This window comes from Vicugna pacos, chromosome 1, assembly GCF_048564905.1.
Source record: "Vicugna pacos chromosome 1, VicPac4, whole genome shotgun sequence".
Classification (NCBI taxonomy): Eukaryota; Metazoa; Chordata; class Mammalia; order Artiodactyla; family Camelidae; genus Vicugna; species Vicugna pacos.
This window is the reverse complement of record NC_132987.1, coordinates 17,901,442-17,928,839: the sequence shown is the minus strand read 5'-3', so window position 1 is coordinate 17,928,839 and position 27,398 is coordinate 17,901,442. Positions and strand designations below refer to the sequence as shown.

The 27,398-nt window shown below is 35.6% G+C and overlaps 2 protein-coding genes across 9 annotated transcripts in view; one reads left to right on the top strand and one right to left on the bottom strand.

Annotated features, from left to right (window-relative positions):
- The window catches only part of CEP70 (centrosomal protein 70), a 60,663-nt gene extending 44,819 nt beyond the window's left edge, over positions 1 to 15,844 (top strand). For all 7 annotated transcript variants that reach the window (XM_072957552.1, XM_031678252.2, XM_015249352.3 and 4 more), the window contains 7 exons: positions 1,156 to 1,261; positions 6,491 to 6,661; positions 10,645 to 10,791; positions 10,974 to 11,142; positions 11,315 to 11,429; positions 12,471 to 12,550; positions 15,124 to 15,844. In XM_072957552.1, the coding sequence (XP_072813653.1) occupies positions 1,156 to 1,261; positions 6,491 to 6,661; positions 10,645 to 10,791; positions 10,974 to 11,142; positions 11,315 to 11,429; positions 12,471 to 12,550; positions 15,124 to 15,185 (850 nt within the window). In that variant the 3' untranslated portion in view covers positions 15,186 to 15,844. The remainder of the gene's footprint in view (positions 1 to 1,155; positions 1,262 to 6,490; positions 6,662 to 10,644; positions 10,792 to 10,973; positions 11,143 to 11,314; positions 11,430 to 12,470; positions 12,551 to 15,123) is intronic.
- A 4,426-nt stretch (positions 15,845 to 20,270) lies between these two features.
- ESYT3 (extended synaptotagmin 3) overlaps positions 20,271 to 27,398 on the bottom strand; it is a 48,044-nt gene continuing 40,916 nt past the window's right edge. For both annotated transcript variants that reach the window (XM_006216062.4, XM_031678230.2), the window contains 3 exons: positions 23,411 to 23,516; positions 22,569 to 22,618; positions 20,271 to 22,217 (listed from right to left, as the gene is read on the bottom strand). In XM_006216062.4, the coding sequence (XP_006216124.4) occupies positions 22,181 to 22,217; positions 22,569 to 22,618; positions 23,411 to 23,516 (193 nt within the window). In that variant the 3' untranslated portion in view covers positions 20,271 to 22,180. The remainder of the gene's footprint in view (positions 22,218 to 22,568; positions 22,619 to 23,410; positions 23,517 to 27,398) is intronic.

The following is a 27,398-nucleotide window of genomic DNA, read 5'->3' as shown; positions in this document are numbered from 1 at the left end:
CAAGTATGTGAATATGGTAAACAGGTAGGATGTCAAGTAGAAAATAGATTGTGAGATCTTTGTGTCTACTAGAGGAAGAAGGTTTTTACCTGGAGCCAGTTCTATTTATTTTGTTTTTGGCATATTGTTTTGCTGTCACCAGAGAGCAGAGAAAAGCAGTCAAGGGGAATACATGTGAGTGGAGGAGATAATTGTAGTACAGTAGTAAGAGATGAGGTAAGAAACGAGTCAGGAGGAATATTGGGTTAGGACTAACAGCACAGAGAAGTCCAAATGCTGAGCCAAGGAGGTAAGATTTAGTTCATAAAGCAATGGAAAGCCATTGTTTTTTAGTAGGTAGATGGAATATTGCTATTCTATTTTAGAAATGGGAAATTGAGCTTACGAATGAGCCATGGAATCAGTTTTATGGGTCAGAGATCCATAGGAAACAAACAGGCATACTCAAATTTAAGAATGTTAATTTGAAGGGGATTTAATAACAGACTTTTTTCAAAGGCTTAGTGGGTAGGTGGGGAGGAGTGTTTACTACAGCCTGACTTTAGAGATATTTGGAGAAGGGCAAGGGTTTGCTAGTAGGTGGATACACCCATATGTTTTTAGGTTTCTGGGCAAAGAGACTCTCCCCTAGAGTTCTGATGCCACCTGGAACAATACTCTTTTGGGTTTCCGTGTCCTCTTGACTGGCCCAGGTATCACTGTTACCAGCTCTTTGGCACAAGTGGAGTATGAAGAATGAAGTACCAATTGCCCTGCCCATAGTTTCTTGCTCCCCTTAACTATAGCCGCCAAGCTTGGAGCACCTTGGACGTTGCTTCCATCCTTTGCTGTAGTTCTTTTCTATTCTGTTTTTTCGAAGTGTTGCGGAGGAGTGATTAGAACTTTATTCCTCAGTCTGTTTCCTTTTGTTTTCAGAGACTCCTTCCAGTTTGCCATGTGTTGAGAGGAATTTGTTTTCCAGTAACAATATAGTTTAAAATTTTAAAAAAATTTATATATGAATGTATGCATGTGTGTGCATGCACACACACACACATATATGTAAAATGACATAAAGCTGTTGGGGGGGTAACTGGATCATTAGCTCATTTTGTCATCTTAATCCAATGTCTAGTAAAGCATTTTGTATTATCTTGTTATTTTTTTCCCCTTTAGATTACAAGATCTTATCAGTCAAAAAAAGGCTGATGACAAAAAGGAAAAAGATGAACCCAGTGAAGATAACCAGCAGCAGGCCCTAACTGACCAGAGATACTTTCAGGTATTGAACAGTGGACAGAAAGACTGGTGTTTATAGTGAATCTTGGTTTCAATCACAGTGTAATAAATTATCAGTTGGTAAGGATTATTTTGTATCTGTATATGTGTGTGCTTAGCCTGTCTTTCTTGCCATGACGTACCTAGTTGGCTTGACTTAAAATTTGTCTTACCCCTGAAAAGAGACCTTGGCCTATTCGAAGTAGGGTAGTAAAAATCTGATAAGATTTTATAATCCTTTTTTCCCTGTTCTCCCTGCTTAAGCCATTTTCCTTTTTATTGTTTTTGTTTTTGCTGTTGTTGATATTATTATATAAGTAATCTATTTCTCAGGGCCCTTGTATGCTTTTGTTTTTTCTTTAAATATTTAGTCTATCTGAAATCCAATTTTCTGTGTGGTATCAGGTAGAGATCTAACCTACTTGATTTATACACTGTTTGTTCTTGAATAAATGAGCAATTAAACGTGGTAGTTTACTGACTGAACTTGGCCTGTACTCATATTTTACTGGGCCCATACAGGTTTTTGTTTAATTCTTATTTTTTATTGCAGTGTGGTCAGTTTATAATGTTAGTTATAGGTGTACAGAAAAGCGATTTAGTTATATATATATATATATATATATATATATATATATATACATGTGTTCTTTTTTCAGATTCTTTTCCATTATAGCTTATTACAAGAAACAATATAGTTCCCTGTGCTGTACAGTAGGTCCTTGTTGTTGATTTGTTTTACAGATAGTAATGTGTATCTCTTAATCTCAAACTCCTAATCTATCCCTTCCTCCTCATCCCCTCTGGTAACCACAGTTTGTTTTCTGTGTTCATGAGCTATTTCTAGTTTATAAATAAAATTTGTATTTTTTGTTTTTTAGATTCCACATATAAGCAACATCATATGATATCTGTCTTTCTCTGTCTGACTTACTTCACTTAGTATGATCATCTCTAGGTCCATCCATGTTCCTGCAAATGGCATTATTTCATTCTTTTTTATGGCCGAGTAATATTCCCTTATACTAGTTAAAATTTTTTTAAATTACTAATATTTTAAAAATTAAGATATTTTACCTAAGGCCTTATTTCTAGTTTCTCTTAAAAACCCAGAGCATCTGGCAACAAATTCCTGCATAGTCATTATCAAAGCAGAATGAGGCCTTTCCCTTGTCACATATGGGCATCTGCTCTTCAGTTAGCCACAGTCCCAACCCATCTTTGCTTCGTTCATTTATGCTCTTATCTGGCTTCTACAGGCATTTGAGCTTGCAGTTTCTAAAAGACCATTCTTCCTCTACTTTATTGAAATGAAACCTTTATAATATAACACGTTCCCTTATATACATAGGTTTGTTTCTAGACTCTTTAGTTTCTTCTATTTCTATATTATTTTCATACTTTTAAAATTTTTGTAGTTTCATAATAGGTTTTGATACTTTTTAGGAAAAGTATCTTGTTATTGTTCTTTTAAAATTTTTCCTTGGCTATGTCTTTAGCACATTTATTCTTCTGTGTGAACAATATGTCATCTTCAAAAATAGATCCCATTGAGATGAACTGAAATTGAATTAACTTTTTAGATTAATATTTGAAAAAATAACACATTTATAGCTTTGAATCATCTCACTCAGAAATAGGTCTCTAATTTTATTTAGGTCTTCCTTTATAGCCTTCAGTAAAATTTTATATATTTTTAAATTTAGCTCTTGTATATTTTTTGTTCTGATTATTTCCTAGGTATTTTATATATTTTGTTGCTATTGTGAATGGGCTCTTTTTTCCATTTTCTTTTCTAATTGATTGTTACTGGTTCTTCATATATATCTGTGTTGATTTTATGTCCAGGCACCTTTGTGAAAACTGTTTTGTTTTAGATAGCTTCTTGTATTCAGTATATAGCTGAATTTCCTTTTGTTTCTTAGATTCAATTTGAGAAGCTTTGTCCTTTAATAAGGGAATTAAACCATTCATGAACATTGAGACCAACTCATATATCTACTTTTATTCCTGATACCTTACTTCCTGTTTTCTGTTTATACAGTTTCTTGTTCTATTTTTTTCTTTTCCTGACATTTGCTAGGTTGAGGTTTCTTTGTTCTTTTCTTCTCTTCAAGGAGTTAGGAAATTCATCATCTTAATTCTTTTCTATTCTTATAATGATTACCCTTATAAAATATTTTTTAACTCATACCAAGAATTTGTTAGTACCTGCAAACTCTTACTGAATAAGACCTATGTTGTGAGTTTTCTTTTTTTTTAATTCCAATGTCTCTTGAGAATTAAGTTATTTTACCATTTATTCATTGTTAATACATCTTTTGCTGCCAGTCATCAGAGTGTGGTTAAGTCATAAAGAAGAATATACTCTGCTGTCAATAATAATTCAGTGGAGGGGAATCAATTAACTTTTCCATTAAAAGATATGTTTATATATAAGAGAAGTGAAATGTCAAAATACACGCTCTTGAACTAAAAAAAAAAGCTCTAACATCCAAAGTCATATTACTAGGAGACCTATGAGTTGTAGCTTGACGTATAAGTAGGGACAAAGATTCAGTATCAAAATGGTATGGTTTGTCAAATGGGCTGGGCTTGCTGGTGGTAAATAAGGAAATGGCTTAACTCTTCTCCCTTTGAACTGGCTGTTTTGAGTCTCCTTTTCTTCTCCTTCAGTGATACGTAAGATAAAACTCAGAGCTTTTGGCAGGGGTGGTTATAGTCACGTATTATATATATTAGGATATTTAAAATTCAGTCCAGGCATTGATGGTATTAGGGAACTATTGTTAATTGTTAAATGTATAATGTATTCGAGTGTGCACTAATACGCCACAAGGAAGGAAAGGAAGAGAATGTCTAGAAAATAGGAGAATCCCTTAGGGCAACTCTTAGTATTGCCACACCTTGTGATAATGATAAATGGAAAACTCCAACAGCCTAGTCCAGGTAGAATTATTAATGGTCCATACCCTTAGGAGTGAAGGTTTGGTTTATCCCAGCAAGTAAAGAACCAGAACCAGCTGAGGTGCTTGCTGAAGGCAAAGGTAATCAAGAATAGGTAATGGAAGAAAGTAGTGATAAATATGTCTGACCACATAATGAGTTACAGAAATGAGGATTATAATTGCATGTGTATTTCCTCCTTATTTTGTTATAAATATGTTCACATGTGTGTATGTGTATATGTTTATAAATATGCACAAACATACATATATGTACATGACAAATATGTTTGTTTTCTTCCTGCTAGTATTCTCCTACCATATAACATAAGGTGTATTGACTTTATGTTATTGTTAATTTTATATCTTAATATTTAAATTACAGAGCATCAAGGAGAAGAGTAGCCATCACTTTAGGACTTTACCTCTTCTTCTGGCGAAGGGGTTAGTGCATTTTCGGTTGTACAGTGCATACTTGTATCATGTTAGGTGATCTGTGATCTTGGTATTGTCTTAATTTGGAGGTTAATTATGGTTTAAGGCAAAGTGTATGGGTGCCAGGTTGACAAGGGGTGGACTTGGAATGGTTAATTTTATGTGTCAACTTGGCTTGATCAGTGGGTGCCCAGATATTTGATCAGACATTGTTCTGGGTGTGTCTGTGAGGATATTTCTAGATGAGGTTAACCTTTTAAATGGTAGACTGGGTAAAACAAGTTGTCCTCCCTAATGTGAGTGGATTTCATCCAATCAGTAGGACAAGACCTGAGCAGGACAAAAAGGCTGAGGAAGAGGGAACTTTTTGCCTGCCTGACTAACTTTGAGCTAGGACATCAATTTTTTTTCCTGCCTTCAAATGTTGTAATGAAACATTGGATCCTCCTGGGTCTCAAGCCTAAGGGCATTTGAATTAGAACTATGCCCCTGGCTCTCCTGGGTCTTCAGTGTTGCTGGCTGCAGATCTTGAGGCTTGTCAGCCCCCATAATTGTGTGAGCCAGTTCCTTATAATAAATAAATACACACACACACATAAAACATCCTAATGGTTCTGTTTCTCCGGAGAACCCTGACTACTATAGTATTTACTATTTATATTTTATTTTCTCTATGTTTCAAAATTTTCTTGATGAAAAATTGGGAGAAAAGGTCATTCAGATCTCAGTTAGATCTTCAATTTCTCATCCAGTTCAAAGCTTCTGCCTTATGCTTAGTTTATCTCATGTCTGACATACACTTCTTTTAATAAGCAGTGTGGCAAGGAACTGTGATCTGTTTCTTTATTCTCATTGCTCCCCTTCTCTCCTAGTTCTCTGCTGTATCTAGCTGCTTCCAGGGTGGCAGTGAGAGTGGATGTTGGGTGAGAATAGAAAGCAAAAGGGTAGACTCTTTCTTGACTGATGTTGGTGTAGTCTAGCACTGATGCCCTTTGTGTGCCTAATGACCAAATACTGCCTGTTTTTCTCTTTCATGGAACACACGTGTGTGGTGTGTGTGTGTGTGTATATGTGTGTGTGTGTGTGTAGCCCCTACCAGCTAGGGACCTTGGCAATGTACCGTTCTGTGGGCAGTGCATTTTCCAGCTGACCTCATGTATCTGTCTCTTTCTCTTGTTCAAATGACACTCTCCTGGTTTCTCTAGCTCTAGGTAGTTTTGTTGTTGTTGTTGTTGTTGTTGTTGTTGTTGTTTTTAATCATGAAAGCAAAGCTTGACTGTCTTCCAAAGTGTCCACGTGGCCACAGGGTGTATCTTACCCTACCACAGTGTAAAATGGCAGGCCTCTCTTGTTGCTGCCTCCTCTCCTTGCTCTAGGCCATCTTTATATAGGTATCAGTTCATTTTTGCCATGTAACAAATCCTCCTACAATTTAGTGACAAAATAAAATAACAACCCTTTAATACTGTGTTCAGACAGCTGGGCAGTTCTGTTCCTTGTGGCTGGGCTCCTTCATGCATCTGCTATCAGATACAAGTCAGCTAAGTGGCTAGAGTTGGGTGGATATCAGGGTGATTGGGGTGACTGGGCCATGCGTCTTTCATCATCCACCATTTCATCTGGGCTTGTCCCCATGGGAGCAGAGCTCAACGGGAGACACCAGAAATGATCAGGGGCCCTTGAGTCTTGGGCTCCAAGCTGGCACACCATTACTTCCTTTTCTGTGGGCCAATGCCCCCCCCAAATATATAAATATACACACATACACACACATATACATATATACATACATATACATATATTTGATAGGACTGTGATAAACATTTCAACTAAAAATACTGTCTTTTTTAAAGGTATTGAGTAGCATCAATTCAATTATTCATAATCCAAGAGCTCCAGTAATCATTTATAAACAGAGCAAAGGAGGAGCCCAACATTTTAATAAAGATCTTGTTCAAGATTGTGGATTTGAGCATCTTGTTCCTATAATAGAAATGTGGGCAGATCAACTGATTTCCTTGAAGGTAAGGGGCTGATATACTTTACATGCTTTGAAAATCTATTGGTGTCTGTGGGCTTTATTACTAGGACTAGGCTTAATTTTTTGTTTGTTTTAACTATGAAGACTTATAAAAGGATTAGCTTATGTAAAACATGAACCTTGCTATTTACATATTTTTGCCTCTGTAAAGTTCTACCAAGCAAGACATTTTTTAGTCCTGTTGCAAAGTTGCAAATCTATAGAGGATTCACGTTACTCTTCTAGGCTCTTCCCTGTTCCACTTTCATCTCCCTCTTTGGTGTCCTCATGCTACAGATTTTCCTGGCTCTTGTTCCTCTTTGGATGTAGTGTCTTAACCTTTATTCCACTTTAATTGGGGATTTTTTTTCTCTCTTCGTATTTTATTTTTCTTCTCTCAGAACTGAGCTTATCTCCATGTCTGTCTTTTCTCTAGAGCAAATACTAGTCCTGCCTACCCTATCCTTGGAAGATTAAAATCTCTTCACTTTATAGAGTCATCTTGTATTCTTGATTATATAACTTTAGGTTTTTTTTTTTTTTTTTAGTTTTCATTGAGTGGTTCACTGATAGGAGAATTGATCAAGTAATAGTATTTAGTTTCTGTTTCCTTTAAAACTTTAGATTTCTCAATAACATATATATAAATATATATAGCACTACCTCTGTTCATGAGGATGTGATTAAGTAATAGTATTTGTCAACAGAAGCCCTATTACATGAAGTACAAGTGATGCAGAAGATTGTGTCAGAGTGTGTAAGCTCCATGAATTTTGTCTTTTTCTCTTATATGTCCCAGGATCCTCCTGCTACATAATAAGTGTTCAATATTTCTGAAATGAGGGAAACAGAATAACACATTCCGAGACAATAAAATGGAGATAATACTGAATTTTTAAAAATTTTTAATGAAAACATACCTGTAAATGATGAACTGCACATTCAGCCTAATTTCTCCTTCCCTTTTTATATAGGGCTCAGATAGAGCTGTAATACAGAAAATACTTTAATTAAGGGACATCATTGGATCAATATACCTATTTTATAGGCCTGAGTTCCTCCAGTTTGTCTCAGAAGAGGATGAAAAAATTAGTGGTTGATTATGTAAATCATGGTGTTTTTCCCAATTATTGCTCATCAGGGGGTTCTCCCAGTAGGAGGGAACAGTGCTAACTCCACTTTTCTCCTTCTCAGGGCAGATGGGCTAGAAAATGCCCCAGCCTTCTCAAGAGAAGGGAAAAGACTAGGAGAGAAGGGCAAAGGGAGGAGACAAATAAGTAGATAGTTATTGATTATTTACTATGTTCAAGGCACTACACTGTTAGAGGTATTAGAAAAGGTGAGCACAAGATTGAGACTAAATAGAGAGAGAAAACATACTAAAAAACATGAAATAAAACTTAACCATTCAAGATATCATTAGAAGAAATGAATGCCATGAAAACAGTACACAATGAAGTGCCAAGTGAATGATATGGATAACTTGTAGTTTTTGGAGGAAGAAGAGCCCCCCAAAAAGCTTTACAGTAGTGATGCGTTCTTACTGTTGTATAGTTTTCCCACTAGGAGACAAGAAGAATTAACTTTTAATTAGAATATTCTGAGGACCACTCCCCAGGAGATATTTAGTGGCTCTACCACTAAAGTAACCTCATGGATTTTAGAAAGTGGTTTAGGTGTTTTTTTACCTTGTACTGCAGAATCAGGATCCATATTGAGAAACTACATGAGATTCTCTGAGGTTGCCTCATATGAAAGATTTTCTATACTGTGGTAGCCTCTAACTTTGGGACAACCATCTTCCCAGATTAGTCTTTTACTCAGGTTAGATTTGGCTTAAAAGAGGATAGGGAAAGCACGGAGCTAGGTATCTGCCTCCTTCCGTCTTTGCCACCGACCTTCCTGGGAAAAGTAAGCTACAGGCACTGTAGCTGTTCCAGCCTGGGACACTGGAACAGCTGTGCGCTGTGGCTTTCCCATTCCCATTCCCCAGCCACACAAAGTCAGACAGGATCTTGGTTGTACTTCCACATCCCCACAACTGAGCAATGTGGAAAACCTAGGAGGCCCTCATCTAGATTTTTCAGGACTTGCTTGATCGTTTGTGAAACTACCAGCTTCCTGTCACTGCTAAGTAGACTGGAACATCTTTTTTTTTTTTTCTCCTTAACTTTGTAATACTTTTATTCTCAAGCAAAAATTTATATTTAGTGTGCTTTTACCATAGACCATTTCTTTATAATTGCACCTTATTGATGGAGTATTGGTTAATGAAGACATCATTATGCTTTGGCTTCCTGACTTTTTTTTCAAATTCTGGTGGCAGTTATTATTTAACATATTTATTTGACTCTGAAATGTATTGCCTTGAAGTGCTAAAGTAGATAATTGCCTTCTCACCAAATGAAAGGTTAAAGATATCAATATGTGAGGTCTGGGCATTATTATTTGGAGAGTGTTAAATAAGTGGAGAACTAAAATAAGTTGATAAAAGTAAGAATTCCTTGTACTTCTTTGTGTATTGTAGAGTTGTACTGTCTAATACAGTAACTGCTACCACATAGGTTTTGATCACTTGAAATAGCACTAGTCTCAGTTGAGATGTGCTACAAGTATAAAATTACACACCGGATTTAGAAGACTTAGTGTAGAAAAAAATTAATATATTATGCATTAAATTAAAATATTTTGGATATATTGGGTTAAATATATTATTAAAATTAATGTCACTTGTTTCTTTTTCTTTCTTTTTTTTTTTAAATTTAAGTACAGTTAGTTACAGTGTGTCGACTTCTGGTGTACAGCACAATGTTCCAGTCATGCATAGACATACATATATTTGTTTTCATATTCTTGTTTCTTTTCACTATTTAAATGTGGCTAGTAGACAGTATTACTGTGACACGCATTACATTTCTTTTGGACAGCATTGTTCTAAAGGGCCAAACACTATGCCATGCACATAGTAAATACTCAGTAAATATTTCTTTATTAATTGACTAGTCTTAGAGATCTAAACTTCCAGGAGCCTTGCCCTATGTGCACAGTTTTAAATAGATTAGGACAACATGTCTAGGCCAAGAAAACTAAGGAGGCGGTCATGAAGATTAAGTAGAATTAACTTAGGCATCCTTTCAAACAAACTATATAGTATGTATAGATACATACTATAACATGGAGGAATCTTGAAAACAGTATTCTAAGTGAAAGAAGGTAGTCACAAAAGGCTGCTTATTGTATGATTCCATTTTTTTGGTGAGATGCCCAGAATAGGCAAATCCATAGAAACAGAAAGTAGATTAGTAGTTACCCAGAGGCTGGGAGCAGGAGAGAATGGGGAATGACTGCAAGTGGGTACAGGGTTTCTTTCTGGGGTAATGAAAATGTCCTGGAATTAGATAATGGTGATGATTGTACATCTCTGTAAATAAATCAGAACTACTAAATTGTACATTTAAAAGAGGATGAAATTTATGGCATGTGAATTATATCTTAATAAATCTGTTATTTTAAAAATCAAGGATAAAATATAAAGGACAAGCTTATTTTTTATTCATCAGTAATTCAAAATAATTACATAAATAACATATACTACTAATAAATGACATATCACTTTAAACATCCACACTTGAGGTAATCAATTTATGTATAACGTTTTTTGTAAGGCCTGTATTTTCCTGGAGAAAACTAATTTAGCAGACTTTTTCTAAGCTGCTAGTGAGAGGGCAGGATGGGTAGAGTGCATGCTTAGCATACATGAGATCCTGGGTTCAACCCCCAGCTCCTCCATTAAAATAAATAAGTAAATAAACCTAATTACTTCCCCCCCAACAAACAAACAAACAAAACTGGTAATGGTATTTTTTTAAGTACTGATGATGGTTAATATATATATTAAACCTGCCTGGATAATTACATTTTATTAGCATTATATAGAAGCTACTATTTTTTAATCAATAAGAGCATGTCATTTCTTTTGTTGTGAAGGATTTGTATAAGTCCTTGAAACTACTCTCTACCGAACTGGTGCCTTGGCATAATTTAAAGAAGCAGGATGAAAATGAAGGTATCAAAGTTGAAGATCTGTTGTTTATAGTAGATACCATGTTAGAAGAAGTTGAAAATAAGGAAAAGGTAATACTACCTAATACTTACATAAATGTTCACATTTTAATGTAATCTAGTCTTAGCAACTGATAATGATGTGGATAAGGTATTTGTTCTACTAGAACTCTAGTTCTCTTTTTAAACTTTTTATCAAAGATTTGGAATTAAGATGTGAACTATGTTTCTTTTCTTTCCTCTCTTCTGGGCAGGACAGTAATATGCCAAACGTTCAAATTTTGCAAGCTATTGTCTCTCACTTCCAAAAATTATTTGATGTGCCTTCTTTAACTGGAGTCTATCCCCGAATGAATGAAGTTTATACTAGGCTTGGAGAAATGAACAATGCTGTGAGAAACCTCCAGGAACTCTTAGAACTAGGTGATGATCCTTTGTCATTTTTGGCCCCACATTTAAGAATTATTCCTAATAAGTCAACAAAAAGTAGGTTAAAAAAGAAAAAACTGAGGATAACTAATGCATAAAGAGTTTGATTTAATGATTTTGCAAGTTCTCTTTTAAAATGCCTTATCCTTTTATTTCCCTTTTGCAGATAGTTCATCCTCATTATGTGTGCTTGTGAGCACAGTTGGAAAATTGTGTAGGCTGATTAATGAAGATGTGAATGAACAGGTTATGCAGGTATTAGGACCTGAAGACCTCCAAAGGTATTTACTGTAAAAATTTGCAAAGTATCATCCAGAATGTTTGGAATGGTGAAATTAAAGACTTTCAAAACTTCATAAGTTATTTACCTTTCCTTTTTTGGAACAGCATTTTTAAAAGTAATTTGACAACCTAAAATAATCTCACACTTTAGGGATAGAGAGAATGTCAAGTATTTTCAAGATAAAAATAGATTCTAGGGCCTGTAAGTTTACATAGAGTGGGTCAGGACTCTAGCATCATTGCTATAAGTCTGTTCCCAAAGAAAACTATATATGGGGAAATTCAAACCTTGTTAGTAACTTCATGTAAATTCAGAATATATAAACAAGCCTGATTTTTAGTATGTTACCATAAATTCCTGAATGATTACTAATGGTATGTATATTATTTGATTAGAAGATGTTAAGAATTTTTTTTAAGCTAGGCATCATCAACATAAATCCTGATTTTTTTCTTTAAATATCAAAATATAGCTGTCCTCTTCCTCCCTCCTCCAGATTTTATACTGCAGCCTGTGGGTAGGGGAACACACACATATACCACCTATTCCATAAGTTCTGCAAGTTTTCCAAGAACCCTTGCCTAATCTGACACTTGAATCTTCTGATACTTGATGCTTTTAAAAGGAGTATGTGTCTCATTATTGGTCTTTTTCCCCTTCCCACAGTTTTACTGATTACTGGTACTTATTCTTAAAGTTTAATAGAATATTGGCTATAAATGCCAGTTATTTTTAGAAAATGTTATAAAAGCATGGTCTGTTAAGAATCCTCAAGCTAAATAGAAAGTCTCCCATATTAGGAATGTTACATAAATTTAACTTTGGAATGGTTTACACTGATAATAAGATTTTTTTTTTTTAGAAAAGTGTTATTAGATGAACAAAGAGCTCAAAAAGGAAGGATTGCAGTAAATGATCATTAAAGTTATATTTAAATTAGCAGGACAATTTCTTTCCATTTTGAAATGTTCTATTTCCAATGAGATGCAAGAACCCTAAGTTGGAAATTCAGTGTAAACTGTGCATTTTTTTTTAAAAGCATTATCAACAAATTGGAAGAACATGAGGAGTTTTTCCCAGCGTTTCAGGCATTTACTAATGATCTACTTGAAATCTTAGGTAAGACTTCTGATGGTGGTGGTTAAATTTTGAGTCTGACCTCAGTGAGTTTGAGGGAAGAGTGTGCCTTAGTCATTGGATTAGTGTTTTCACCTTGAGTGTCTGGAAACCACTAACAGTTCTAGAAATGAACTTCTAACTTACCCTTAGGGTTGGTTGGGATTAGTGTACATAACAGAGAAGCACAGAACCTTTAAGAAGCTGGAGGCTGCCTTTGTCTTAGGACTTTAAAATGAGAAATGGCATTACTCTGGCTAGTCCCGGTTTAACCCTGGTTCTGTCATTGCCTAATGGGAAATGTCTGTAGAATTTATGATCTTGGAAGATGTCTTGTTTCCTTTCCTTCTCCTCCTTTTTTTAAGATAGTTCCTATCTACTGTGTTTTTTAAATACACAAATTAAAGTAATAGTAACTTAAAGTAATACAAAGTAGACATCTGTAGAAAGGACATAAATTTATAATCTGTAAAAGGGAAGAGATACATTTACACTCTTGGTCAGGTTGAGGGCTTCGTTAGTAATAATCTCTCTTAAAGGGAAAAAATGTAAGTTTGCTTAGGAATCATAGGCAAAATAGAGACCCAGGTCTGTTACTTTAAGTATGATTATATATGGCTATAAAAATAATTTATTTCATTGTTAAGAGCACTTTTTAAAAGGTAAAGTGATCTATTCATTAATGAATTCTTTTTTTATGTATAACTAATTTGAAATTGAAAGTTTTTTTTAAGAATGGCTCCTTGACATAGGAAATTAGATTAGGAGAGGAGATGAGGTTTAGTAGAAGTGAAAGGAATGAGTAAATTAAGATTGGGTAAGAAGATGAATAAATGAAAGAGGTGTGGACTGGAGTATATAACCAAGTTGAACGTAAAGTTTTGTGGCCAGTTTTATGTAGACTGGAAGCAAGGGAGACGTGAGTGAGTGCGCTTCAGTCATGCTCATATACTTAAAAAGATCATGGCGACGGAAAATGTAATTTGGAAGTTAAACTTGAAATGTGAAATTGTAGAAATGTGTTGCCTTAGATCTCGAAGAGCCTTGTTTCGTGGAGTAATCTGATTTTCCTTGCTTTGGGGGTAGCAATAACTTAAGCAATGAGTTTCTTGTCATAAACATTTTAATAAGTGTGTTGGTAACACTTATTTCAGAATCCTTCTATAGGAACTTCCTCTCAGATATGATACTTAGTATGATGCAGGTGGGATCTGATGCAGATGAACTCTGTGTATTAGTCACAGTTGAAATTCTGGAGTAAATATTGTATTTAACATTGGGAAAGTTAAGTCTGTTTTGGTAAACGTGACTTTTTATTATTACTAGATGTCATATTAAGCGTCTAGAACTAGAGTAGTGGTGTACTGAATATCAGGTATGGAGAAGGACATTTTTTCTCATGTAAGTGGTATGATTAGCTGAGAAAATTCTCCTATCAGCTGAGATCCTCCTCCTTTTCATTTGGTGAGAAAGCAGTTGTGATTTCAGAATGAGGGCCAGGGAATAATAACTTGATCTTTTACCTTACCACAGTGTAAGGTGTGAACCAAACTCTGTTGTAGATTTGCTTTTATTTTCTCCTTCCCGATATCTTCGTGCTTTGTAAGTGGATTCAGACAAGAATTCTGACTGAAGTCAGGAGCATGAACAGCATGGGTCACGTGTTTGGGCTAAAGGAAGAACAACCAAATCCAGCTAAACATGGAAGGAGAGAGGTGGAATCCAAGGAAGCATGTTTAATATAAAGGAAGTGAGTTTATGAACAGTGGCTCAGCAAAATCTAGAAAAAAAGTGGTGAGAATCTAGAGAACCTGCCACTGGGACTTACCTTAAGTAGAGCTGGAGTCTAAGAATAACACGAGAAAGGGCCTTCCTTCCTCAGTGACCAGGAACTTTCAGACAGTGAATTCCAACTTAGGCTGGTTGGAAGAAGATAGTCTTAGGAAGAGAAGTCAAATTCAGAAAGAACCTGGCAGAGGAGAACCTGACATGTCTGGTATGCTGGACCAGGCGAAGCTCTGTGATGCACCGCATCAGAGGTCTGTGCTGAGACACCACATAGCTTTATTTAGGGAGATAGGGTTCATCCTAAAAGGTAGACCTAAGAGCGACCCTACTAATGAGAAATCTTTCTCAGAGAATTAGGATAGGACTGTGTTCCAAGAGAAGAAATCCCTAAATCCTCAGATGGGGAGCCAGGAGAGAGACAGCCTCTACCTGGGGTTTCGCCATGGAGGCTCACCTGTGTAATTATACGGATTTAAAGAGGCAGTAACATAATAACATAAATGTGGCTAGTAAGAACTATTAATAAGAGCACACTGCTACTGAGGTTAATATCAGAGTCAGGATGCTTTTGTAGGTATGTGGTAGCTTTTACAAAGAGCTGCCCAGTGAAGCATCTGTGTCTGAATCAGTAATATTATCACCACTGTCAGAGAAAAATTTCATATGGATGAAAGACTAGTGTTGTTGCCTTTGTGTTCGAGGTTTGCTTTTGCATAGAGATTCTCATTTCATCTGAGCCTAACACTGGATAAAGCTACTCTTTCATTATTCTTGTTTTTCTGTTACAGAAATTGATGACTTGGATGCCATTGTACCTGCAGTAAGGAAATTAAAAATACTTTCATACTGAAAACAAATCAAATCATTTTTACTGTGTAAATTCCATTCTTAACATTTTAAGTATTTTGTAGGATCTTACTTTGAGACAAGGGTTATAAAATGTATTTATTCTCGGAATTTATCCCCTTCTTTGTATTGGGTCCTCCAACCATAAAATTTTTATTAACTTTGAGTTTCTTGTATAGAAAACAGTTGCTAAGTTTAAGTAGGAAGTTAACTTTAGATCCTTTAATCATTTGTTAAGCAATTCTTGAGTGCTTAACATTTAAGATTGTTTTAAAGTACAGTGTGTAAGAGAGAAACCCAGGGAGAGATAGTGCAAGTAATAGGTTGCATTTAAGTTTAGAGTTCAGTGACATTTTGGTTCTGGAACAAGGAATGCCAGTGGCTCTCTTAAGTCCAGCCAGCAGGAAGCAATTGCTTTCCTGGCAAGCAAGTGGCACATTCTATTAAGATATCCCTCATAACACTTGCCCTTTCAGATCAGGAGGAAGAAAAGGAAGAAGGAAAAAATTGTTTTATTGTGTTAGGGTAGGGAATGAATTATGGGATAAAATAGATGAGTGGATAGAAGTCTCTCATAAAAAAATCTTTTTTGCTGTCTTGATGTAATATACTTTTTATAAGGGCATGAGATATTAAATAAAATTTTTGTAAAGAATTTCCAAACAGAGGTGTCCTCAGTGACTTATTTGTATTCCTCACAAATAATGAGTCATATTCTCTTACTACGCTGAGCCTTCCTTGGGCAACTTTGCAATTTGGTGGAATCTTTGTGGCTTCTTTATATGTGATGAATTTCCCCATGTTCCACATGTGCTTTAAAAAAAAGTATATACAGTGCTATTGTATTGTTTAAATCTACTTTATTTCTATCATTTTTTTGCCTGATTGATTTGTTACTTTATGGGAGACACTGAAATCTCTGTGGACTTGTCGAATTTTATTTTTTATATTTTGGGCCTATTTTATAAGTACTTATAAGTAAATTCATAGTTGATAATATCTTCTAGATTAATCTCTCTTTATTACTATTTATGCTTCTCAGCTTGAATGCAGTTTTGTCCTTTCTTTTAATTAATAGTTGCCAGCTATTTTTACTTCTCTTTTTCATTTATTTCATGAATCCTTTTTATTACAGAATATAACACATATGCTCAGTGTGGTAAAAACCATAAATGTCAAGTGTAATGAATGATAATAAAGTGGACACCCATGCAACAACCAAAAATTAGAACATTGCCAGCACTCCAGCAGCCTCTCCCACACACCATATGTGCCTTCTCTCAAGAGGTAGCCATTAGCCTGACTTACGTTAATCACTTACTTATTTTTTTAAATCATTTTGCCACTTTTGTCTGTATGCCTAAACCAAGGTAGCTGAGTTTTGTCTGTTTTTGAACTTTATAAAAATGGCATCATTTTGTACATATTCTTATAAATTTTTCTTCTTTTGTTCAGTATTATGTTCATCCATGTTGTTGTTTGTAGGTCCAGATCATTTAATTTCATTGGTGCCTAGTATTCCTCTATGAATGTTCCATAATTCGTTTGTCTGTTCTACTGGGGATTGACATTTGGGTTGTTTCTAGTTCTTGGCTGTTATGAATGACTGCTGTGAACATTCTTGTATGTGCATGCTTGTACACCTCTGTGCAGGTTTTCTGGAATCAATATCCAAGAGGTAAAATTGCTGTGTCCTAGAGGAAAACACATCTGTATACAGTCACAGAGGCTGTGTCCTGAACAAGTGGAGGTGGTACCGTTTCTATAGATAAAGGATGTGAAGGGAACCTCTGGGGATTTATAATGTGGCAACTTTGACAAAGAATATGTATTTCAACTTTAGAAGACAATGCCAAACTTTTTTCCAGAGTGATTTACCAGTTTATACTCCCACCATTAATATATGAGAGTTCCCAATTGTCTACATCCTGACCAGTTTTTGGTAAGTCAGACTTTTTAAATTTTTTGCAGTGTAGTGTGTTAGTGTGGCTTTAATGTTTATTTCCCTGATTACTAATGAAGTTAAACATCTCGCCTTTGTTGGCCATTTGTATTTCTTTTTTTGAAGTGCTTATGTCTTTTGTTCATTTTTCTATTGAACTGTCTTATTGATTTATAAGTTATTTATATATGTGGGACATGAGCCATGTGTTGCAGATGTTGTCTTCTTTGTCCTCTTTCCATTTTCCTCTACTTTCTTTTTATGAACTGAAGAACTTAATTTTAATATAGAGAATTGAGTTAGAGGTGTAGAGATTCTAGTTAGTGCTCTTTGTGTCTTATGAAATTTTTCTCTAGTCACAAGTTGTCAGGTTATTCTCCTATATTATCTTACAGCTGTATGGTTTTGCCGTTCACTTAGTCTCATATACCTGGAGTTTTGTTTTGTTTTCTAATGTGGTATGAGTAAAGGACCATTTTATATTTTTCATTATGGATACTCAGTTGTCTCAGCACCATTTTTGAAAAATCTCTCATTTTCCCTCTACTCATAGTGCTACCTCTGCCATAACTCGGTTACCTATGTGTGAGTGTGTCTTTTACCAGACGCTTTTCTAGTCCTTTGGACCAGTTGTCTCTCTCTGCACTAGTACTACCCCCCTGTCTTCATTATTTTAACTTTAAAATAAACTGTTATCCATTTGAAGGCTTCCTACCCTTTGTATTTCCATGTATATTGAATCTGCTTATCAAGTGATAGACACATGTACAACTTACTGGGATTTTTATTTGGCTTTCTTTAAACATAGGATCAGTGGAAGAAATCAGCATCTGTAACGTTGGGTCTTCAAACTCCAGATATGTCATCACTCTCCACTTGGTTAGGTTTATTTAACATTTCTTAATAAAGTTTCATAATTTTCATATAGGGATTGTTGTTGGATGTGTTCATAGTATTTGATCTTTTATACATTCATAAATTATCTTTTTAAAATTTCACTTTCTGTTGTAAGAACAGAGAACCACAGTTGATTTTTAAATATTTACTTTGTATTTAGCAACCTTGCTAAAAAAACTCTCTGATTAAATCTAGTAGTTTACCTTTAAATTATTTTGGATTTTTATGTTCATGATCATATTGTCTGTACATAACAACAGTTTTGGTCTGATATACCTGTTTTTTCTTGCCTTACTACTACACAAGGCAGTAGTGCTGAGTAGAAGTGGTGATAGAAAACAGCCCTTTCTTGTTCCACATTTCAGAAGGAAATCTTCTAATGTTTCCACCATTAGATATAATGTTTGCTACCATTAATGTAAACAGAAATCTAAAGTGTCTTGGGTTTCTATCTTTTTCATCCTTTTATTTTCAACACCTCTGTGTGTTTGAAGTAAACATCTATAAATAGCATGTAGCTATACTTTATTTTCATGGAATTTGACATGGGTTTCACTAGTGGGTTTACTGTGATTGCAGATATATTTAGAGGTCTTTTGATCATCTTTTGCATTTTATCATATTTTTCTATGCTGCTTTTTTCCTTCCCTATTTTTTGAGGGGGGGTGTCTCTTTATTACCCTTTCTTCTCCACTACTGATTTGGAAATTTTATATTTCAGCTCTGTTGATTTTTCTGTTGTTGTTCTATTTTATTGGTTATGTCAAAAATTTTTTAGACATCTTTATTGTGGTATGGTTCCTGTACAGTAAACTACACATATTTCAGATGTACCCTTTGATGAATTTTGATAGATGTATACACCAATGAAACCACTATCACAATCAAGATAGCTAACATTTCCATCACTCCCCAATATTCAAATTCCCAATTTATCCCTTCCCACCCCCTTTAGCCCCTGGTAACCATAAGTTTGTTCTCTATGTCTGTGAGTCTGTTTCTGTTTTGTAGATACGTTCATTTGTGTCCTTTTATTAAGATTCCACATATAAGCAATATCATATGGCATTCTTCTTTCTTTCTGGCTTCACTTAGAACGGTGATCTCCAGGTCCATCCATGTTGCTGCAAATGGCACTATTTTGTTCTTTTTTATGGCTGAGTAATATTCCAGTCATCTGTTGATGGACACTTGGGTTGTTTCCATGTCTTGGCTATTGTAAATAGTGCTGCTATGTACATTGGGGTGCATGTGTCTTTTTGAATTCTATTTTTCTCTGGATATATGCCCAGGAGTGGGATTGCTGGCTCATATGGTAAGTTTGTTTTTAGTTTTTTAAGGAAACTCCATAGTGGCTGCACCAGTTTACCTTCCCACCAACAGTGTAGGAGAGTTCCTTTTTCTCCACACCCTCTCTAGCATTTATTGTTTGAAGACTTAATGATGGCCATTCTGACTGGTGTGAGGTAATATCTCATTATAGTTTTGATTTGCATATTCTCTAACAATTAGTGATGTTGAGCATATTTTCATGTGCTTGTTCGCTATTTGGATGTCTTCTTTCGAGAAATGTCCATTTAGGTCTTCTGCCCATTTTTTGATTGGGTTGCTTGTATGTTTTGATATTAAGGTGTATGAGCTGTTTGTATAGTTTGGAAATTAGTCTCTTGTCAGTCACATCATTTGTAAATATTTTCTCCCATTCTGTAGGTTGTCTTTTCGTTTTGCTGATGGTATCCTTAGTCCTTTGCTGTGCAAAATTTTATCATAAATTTTTTAATGTATACTTTATCAGTTATCAGTTAGGATCCAGTCAGGAGATGGGAACTGCACTGCACAGGTTGCCTAACAGGAAGAATTTAAAACAAGAATTGTTTGCCTGTGAGCCTCCCTTTAGTGGGAATTATCTGCTGCAGTGGACACACATGTGCCCTAGATGGGACTGGCAACCCTAAGGGCCAGTTGTGTGGTTGCCTCTGTCAGGGCTTCAGATAGTTCCAGGTTCTCAACCAGTTTTCACTATAGTTTTAAGGTGTGGGGGTTTCAATTGTGTGTTAACTTCAGACCCTATTTTCCTATAGGAGAGATTAATTGATTGTTACCATCATTGCTGACAGCCAATTTCTTGTCCTCATTGGCAGCCAAGATGCGTTCTGATGACAGAACTTCAGGCTTCTTGTCCCTTACAGAGTAGCCTTGCCTCCTTTCCTGATGTATGCGAAAATTCTGGTTCTCTTCAACACCTAAACACCTCTTCAACTCCTACCCCCTGCTGTAGATTTCCTCTTTGGTCATTACCAGGAACTCTACCTGTGTTACTTTTCAGTTAACCATGTTTAAAATAAATGTTGTTCGTGGTTTAACTAGGTTGTCTCTGTGTTTGGAAGAGAAAGGATAGATTTTCACTTGTCTGTTGTCTTTTTCTCAGTAGTTGTTTTAGGGTTGCTAATATTCAGGACCTGATTTATGATACGGTCCCTTATATTCTGATACGTTACCATTTGTATGACACTTGTCTGTTTAGTGAACATTACAATGCCATGTGAGGTAGACAGGACAGGCATTAGTTGCCCCATTTTATTATGAGAATTTGTCACTGAAAATATAAATCTCAGCAAAATTTTATTACACATCTGTCACGTACTTAGCATAGTCTTGGATGATGGGGGTGAAAATCAGTTCAAGTAGCTTATAGTTCAGTTGTAGAGTAAACAAACATTAAATACCAAACACAATAAGTCGTTTCTTAAGCATGTGACCTTAATACATACCTAATAAACATTTTCAAAAATTAATACTATAAGGCAGGGAACTGTTAAAATGAAAAATGCACAATGTTGATAGTAGATGCTATAGGTAGGGTGGAGGAGAGGCCCTCTCACTGTGGACTGGATTAATGGAGTCACTGCCCAGGAATACTGGCAGCTGCTCCAGGAACAGGAGGAGGTGGGCTTGAGATAGGCCTCTAAGAAGTGAGTAGGCTTAGGGGGCAGGATATATTTGAACTTTTCTGGAATAGAGCATCTACACATAAATATAAGTAGCAAAAAACTGGAGACCTGGTTATGTTACGTCTGAAACACAAATTAAGGAGTGGGCTTTAGTTTTGTAGAAAATAGATAATTTCTAAGTGCAAGTAACATGACAAAAATTTTGTTCAGAAAAGTGGCAGTGAAGGCTGTGGTACGGAGAGGAAACTGATGGCAAGGATGTTGCCTGAGTGGGTAAGAGAAAAGAGGATGTGACCTTGACAACACCTCTAGGAACGTCAGAGAAAACCAGAATATTTGGTTTTATAAAGTCTGAAATGCAAGAGAGGCACTTGTTTAAATATACAATTTACATATTTTGTTTTTAAAGTGTTATTTAGGAAAACCAGCTGTCTCTTGGAAAAGTGGCAAAGAATCCCCAAATCCATCTGGGAGAGACAGAGAAAGCCCTTTTCTCTGTGGCACTGACACTGGGCAGCAGTCTCCAGTGCTCTGCCCTGGGAGTGCAGACAGGAGACCTGGGTTTGGAACTCAGCTTATATTTTCCTATGGAATAATGCCACCTGCTGGGTCCCAGGCCATCCCATCCTGGAGTACTTAGTTTAAGGTATTTAGGTATATCACTACAACATTGTTGCCATCAGGAAAGTACATTTTAGTTCCAAATCAGATACAGGAATAAATCTCCAGGCAGAGATGTACCAGAAGGGCTTAGGTATCATTAGCTCTTGGCACTTTGGGGTGAGTCCCCATTTAGTCTCATAAAAGAAGCCTCCCCCCTTGGTCAGTCACTACTCGGGAATAATGGTAGCTGCTCCAGGAACAGACCTCCCTCACCCTGTGTCTGGAGACAGGAACCCTTTTGGTGCATACGTTCAGGCAAGTCCTAAGTCAGACTGTCTGTAATTACCAAAAGCGAAAATTCACCACTCAGGTGCTGGTAATTTACTAGGCACTAATACCCCATTTCTTTCTGGATTTAAACAATTAAATCCAACCAAGAGATGCCTTTCATGTGTTTATCTCTTCCTAATACTATCTTGTCATGCAGTTAAACTGCATGCAAGAATGTATGTATATAAATGTATTTTCAAATGGCTGTCCTGATTTAAATTACAAAATACACATATGTACACATTTTAATATAAAGGTAATAAATGTTGCTCATCATCAACTTCTGGGCTGTCCATCTGGAGTCAGCTCATACCTGTAAGAGATGGGATTGGACCTGAGTTAATGTTGAGAGCCTGCTGTGGCAGCATGAGGACAAAGCGGCCTAGTCTGTCCTGCCTGGGCTTCTGTAGGACCAGCAGAACCCATCTTTCTGTAAGCTGGCCAGCTGGGGTTAAGACTAGAGCTTGCAGAGGTCCTGTAGGTAACTGAAATCTGCAGTCAGGAAGCCTTAAGTAAAGGTAATAATCTGTCTCCCTCCTCGATAAACAAAGGTGCTGAAATGTACTGAAAAGGAAAGAACTTTGGAGAGAGAAAATGGCAACTATCTGAGACAGTGTCTTACTTGAGTAGCAGATTAATGTGATAAAATGAAAGGCTCACTTACCATTGTGAGAAGCCCCTAATCAGATCTTCTTTTGATAAGTCAATCAGTACCTAAAGACACACAAATAGTCAGTTCCCTTCCCAAAAATTGCACCAAAAGGAAACATATTGACCATAAAAAGGGCCCTGTTGGGTTTTGAGCAGGAGCTCTTTTTCCTTGGCTTTCAGTATGGAAACCTCTCCAGAAGGACAGTACTGGCCCTGCCCCAGTGCCCTGGGAAGAGGTGAACTGCTGCTTGTAGTTGTACCTCGGGTATTTATGTATATTTTAGAGAGAATAACTTGCCTTTACTCAGTAACTGATTCAGAATTTTAAGCAAGACACAGTAGTTGCCTCACTGTGAAAATGAGAAGTGGGTTTTAGAAAATGTGTAAGAAGGTGTTTATTAAAATATAACAACTACAGAGTGTACAAAGGTCATTCTTTTTGTCTCTTTGGCATCTTCCTGAGGATTGTGTTTCCTCTACTTCTATCTTAAGTAAAATCCCATTCACTGCAAAAACTTTGACATAATGAGACCCAAGCTTCACACAATGCTGTATTTATCAAATCAATAGTTAAACCCTAGTCAAGATTCAAATACTTGTGTAATGATGAATTTCGATATTCTTGAGTTTCTTAAAATAGGGTTTATCATATTAATTTATATACATTACTTCAAGAATATTTTTAAATATTTTTTAAAATTACATATAACAAAAAAACCTCTGAATGAGGCTGGCTGTACCTTCTTTGAAGTCACTTCTGATAATGGCCCATCAATTTCTGCAAGGGTGTGTTCCACCAGTGAAGTCCAGTTAGCTACCAGGAGGGAAAGTACCGGCAGTCCCTCTTGTACTTACTTTTCCTAGTTCTTTCCTTCTGTGGGAGCCCAGCGGCCTGCTGTTTTTCACTGCGACATCTAGTGACCTCTTCTTTACTTCCTCCATGGGAACAAAAAATTCAAATCTTTAAGAAGCAACAAGTCAAGAAGTGAGATTTATATATTTTAATCATTTTGTTGAAAATCTAAAGTGTTTCATTCCATTTTCCTACCTTTAAAACAGAAGACAGAGACTACTGAGAGGAGCATCTAGAACAGCACCGACTCACAGCAGACACTCAGGGCATCCCTGCTGCAGACAGTCCCTGTCCTGTGTTCACAGACCCTGCAAGTGTCAAGAGGCCATTGCCTCTCTGAGAAGTCCCTTGGACTGCTGTGCTTTGGGGTTCACATCTTTCTTTCTCTGACTGTACCCTGATTGTCACTCTTTCAGCTGCCCCTTCTGTCTCTGAACTGTGCCTGCTTCAAAGGACCACCTCAACCCCTTTATAAGTTGTTTTTTTCTGACCAGATAAGGGCTAGGATGCTGAATAGTTAGGTTGGAATTGCATGGAAATAGTGGCCTCATCCCACTTCTGCTTGTGGAATAAAGCAGAGGAATCTTACTGTACAGGCTTTATCATGTACTCACAGGAAGCCTCTGGACTCCTTATTTCTATTTTTTGAAGTCTTTTAATTTTGTTAGTTGAAATATAAGTGACTTAGCATTAGATTAGTTCCATGTGTACAATAATGATGCGATATTTGTGTATCTTGTGAAATGATCTCCACAATGAGTCCAGTTAACATCTATTACCATACATAGTTACAAAAAAATTTTTTTGTGTGGTAAGAATTTTCAAAATCTACTGTCCTACTACTTTCAAATATGTAATACAGTATCAACTATGGTCACCATGCTGTATGTTATATTCCCATGAATTACTCATTTTATAACTGGAAATTTGTACCTATTGATCCAAGTCACCTATTTCACACACACCCTACTCCCACCTCTGGCAACCACTAGTCTGTTCTCTTTATCCACAAGCTTGTGTTTTTTTGTTTGGTTGGCTTTTAGTATTTTTAGATTCCACATATAAGTGAGATCATAAGTAAGTATTTTTTTCTACCTAACTTATTTTGCTTAGCATAATGCCCTCAAAGTCTATCCAAGTTGTTGCAAATAGGAAGATTTCATTCTTTTTCATGGCTGACTAATATTCTATGGTATATATGTACTTTTTTTTTTTAACCCATTCCTTCATGGATGGACATTTAGGTTGTTTCCATGTCTTAGCTATCATAAATAATGCCACAGTGAACATGGGGATGCATTTATCTTTTTTAAATAGTATTATATTTTGATAAACACCCACAGTAGAATTGCTGCATGGTATGGTAGTTCTATTTTTAATTTTTTGAGGACACTCCATACTGTTTTCCATAGTGGCTGCACCAATTTACACTCCCACCAACAGTGCAGAAGGATTCTCTTTTCTCCACATCCTCATCAACACTTGTTATTTGTTGTCTTTTTGACAATAATCTTTCTAGTATGGTTAATGATGTTGAGCATCTTTTCATGTACCTGTTGACCATCTGTATGTCTTCTTTAAAAAAATGTCTATTCAGATCCTCTGCCCATTTTTTAATCAAATTGATTTTTTGCTATTGACTTGAGTGAGTTCTTTATAGATTTTAGTTATTAACCACTCATCAGATGCATGATTTACATTTTCTTCCATTCAGTAGGTTGCCTTTTCATTTTGCTTTTGGTTTTCTTTGCTGTGCAGAAGCCTTTTACTTTAATTTAGTCCCACTTGTTTATTTTTGGTTTAGTTGCCTTTGCTTTAGGTGTCACATCTGGAGTCAAGACTGATGTCAAGGTGCTTAACTTACCTATGTTTTCTTAAAAGAGTTTTATGGTTTTAGGTCTTACTGGTATATCTTTCTATTTGTGTCTTCTTCAATTTCTTTTATCAGTCTTTAGTCCATTTTGAGTTAGTTTTTGTGTATGGTGTAAGATAGTGGTTGAGTCTCACTCTTTTGCAGGTGGCTGTCCAGTTTTCCCAACACCATTTATTGAAGAGACTGTCTTTTCCCCCATTATACATTCTTGGCTCCTTTGCTGTAAATTAATCTGACACACATGCATGAATTTATTTCTGTATCTGTACAAATACACCCCCCATTGATCTGTATCTGGTTTTTTGGGGGGAGGGTAGCTAATTAGTTGGTTTTTTTTTTTTTTTTAATGGAGGTACTAGGGATTGAATCCAGGACCTTGTGCGTGTTAGGAATACACTCTACCACTGAGCTCTACCCACCCTCCACCCCCATCTGTTTCTGTTTTTATGCCAGTACATGCTGGGGTTTTTTTTTTTCCTATAGTTTTATAATAGAGTTTGAAATTAGGGAGCATGATGCCTCTGGTTTTGTTCATCTTTCTCAAGATTGCTTTGGTTCTTCTGTGGTTCTATACAAATTTTAGGATTGTTTTATTTCTGTGAAAAATGCCATTGGAATTTTGATTGCATTCAATCTGTAGGTTGCTTTGGGTAGTATGGACATTTTAACATGATTAATTCTTCCAGTTCATGAGCATGGTATATTTTTCCATTTGTGTCTTCAATTTCTCTTATCAGTGTCTTATAATTTTTTCAGGTACAGGTCTTTTACCTCCTTAGATTTATTCCTAGATCTTTTATTCTTTTTGATGCAATTGTAAATGAGATTATTTTCGTAATTTCTCTTTATGATAGTTTGTTGTTAGCATATAGAAATGCAGTGGATTTCTGTATATTAGTTTTGTACCCTGCAATTTTACTGAATTCATTATTAGTTCTAATAGTTTTTTTGGTGGCATATTTAAGATTCTCTATATAAAGCATCATCTTCAAATAGTGAGTTTTACTTCTTCTTTTGGATTCTTATTTAATTTTCTTTTTAGCCTCTTTCCATTGTGATCTTTATTTACTTTATTTACTGTTAACTTTGGACTTTGCTCTACTTTTTCTAGTTCCATGAGGTGTAAAGTTAGGTTTTTTATTTGAGATTATTTTGTTTTGCTTATTGATGTACATGTTTATTGCTATGAAATTCCTTCTTAGAACTGCTTTTGCTGCATCCTATAATTTTTGATATGTTACATTTCCATTTTGTCTCAGGTGTTTTTTATTTTTAAGCTTTATTGTATAATTTCTGTAAACTACACATATTTCAGATGTACAATTTGATGAATTTTGATAGATGTATCTTTTTGATTTCTTGATAAGATTTCAACTTCTTAAATTTATTAAGACTTGTTTGCAGTAGCCTAACATATGATCTATCCTAGAGAATGCTCTATGTGTACTTGAAAATGTGTATTCTGTTTTGGGATGGAATGTTCTATACATAGTTGTTATACCAGATGGATTTAATATATCATATACAGCTAGTTTCCTTATTGAATGTGTCTGGATGATCTATCCACTGATGAAAGTAGGGTACTGAAGTCCCCTACTTTGTTGTATTGCTGTCTACATCTCCCTTTAGGTCTATGAATATTTGCTTTATTTACTAGGTGCTCTTACGTTGGGTGCATAAAATATTTACAAATATTGTATCCTCTTGTTGGATTGACCCTTTCATCATTATGTAATGCCCTTATTTGTCTCTTATTACAGCCTTTGTTTTAAAGTCTGTCTTGTCTGATATAAGTATAGTTATATCCTGGCTTTCTTTTGGTTTTCATTTGCATAGAATATCTTTTTCCATTCTTCCACTTTCAGTCTGTGTCTTTAGATCTCAGGTGAGTCTCTGGTGGGCAGCATATACATGGGTCTTGTTTTTTGGAATCCACTTAGTCACTCTATCTTTTATTTGGAGAATTTAGTCCATTTACTTTTAAAGTAATTACTGATAGATATATACTTATTTTATCTTTTATGTACCCACTAAAGGTTTTTGCTTTGTAGTTATAAGTTGTTCTCTAATAACAGTCTATTTTAAATGATAATAACTTAAGTTTGAATGGATTCTAA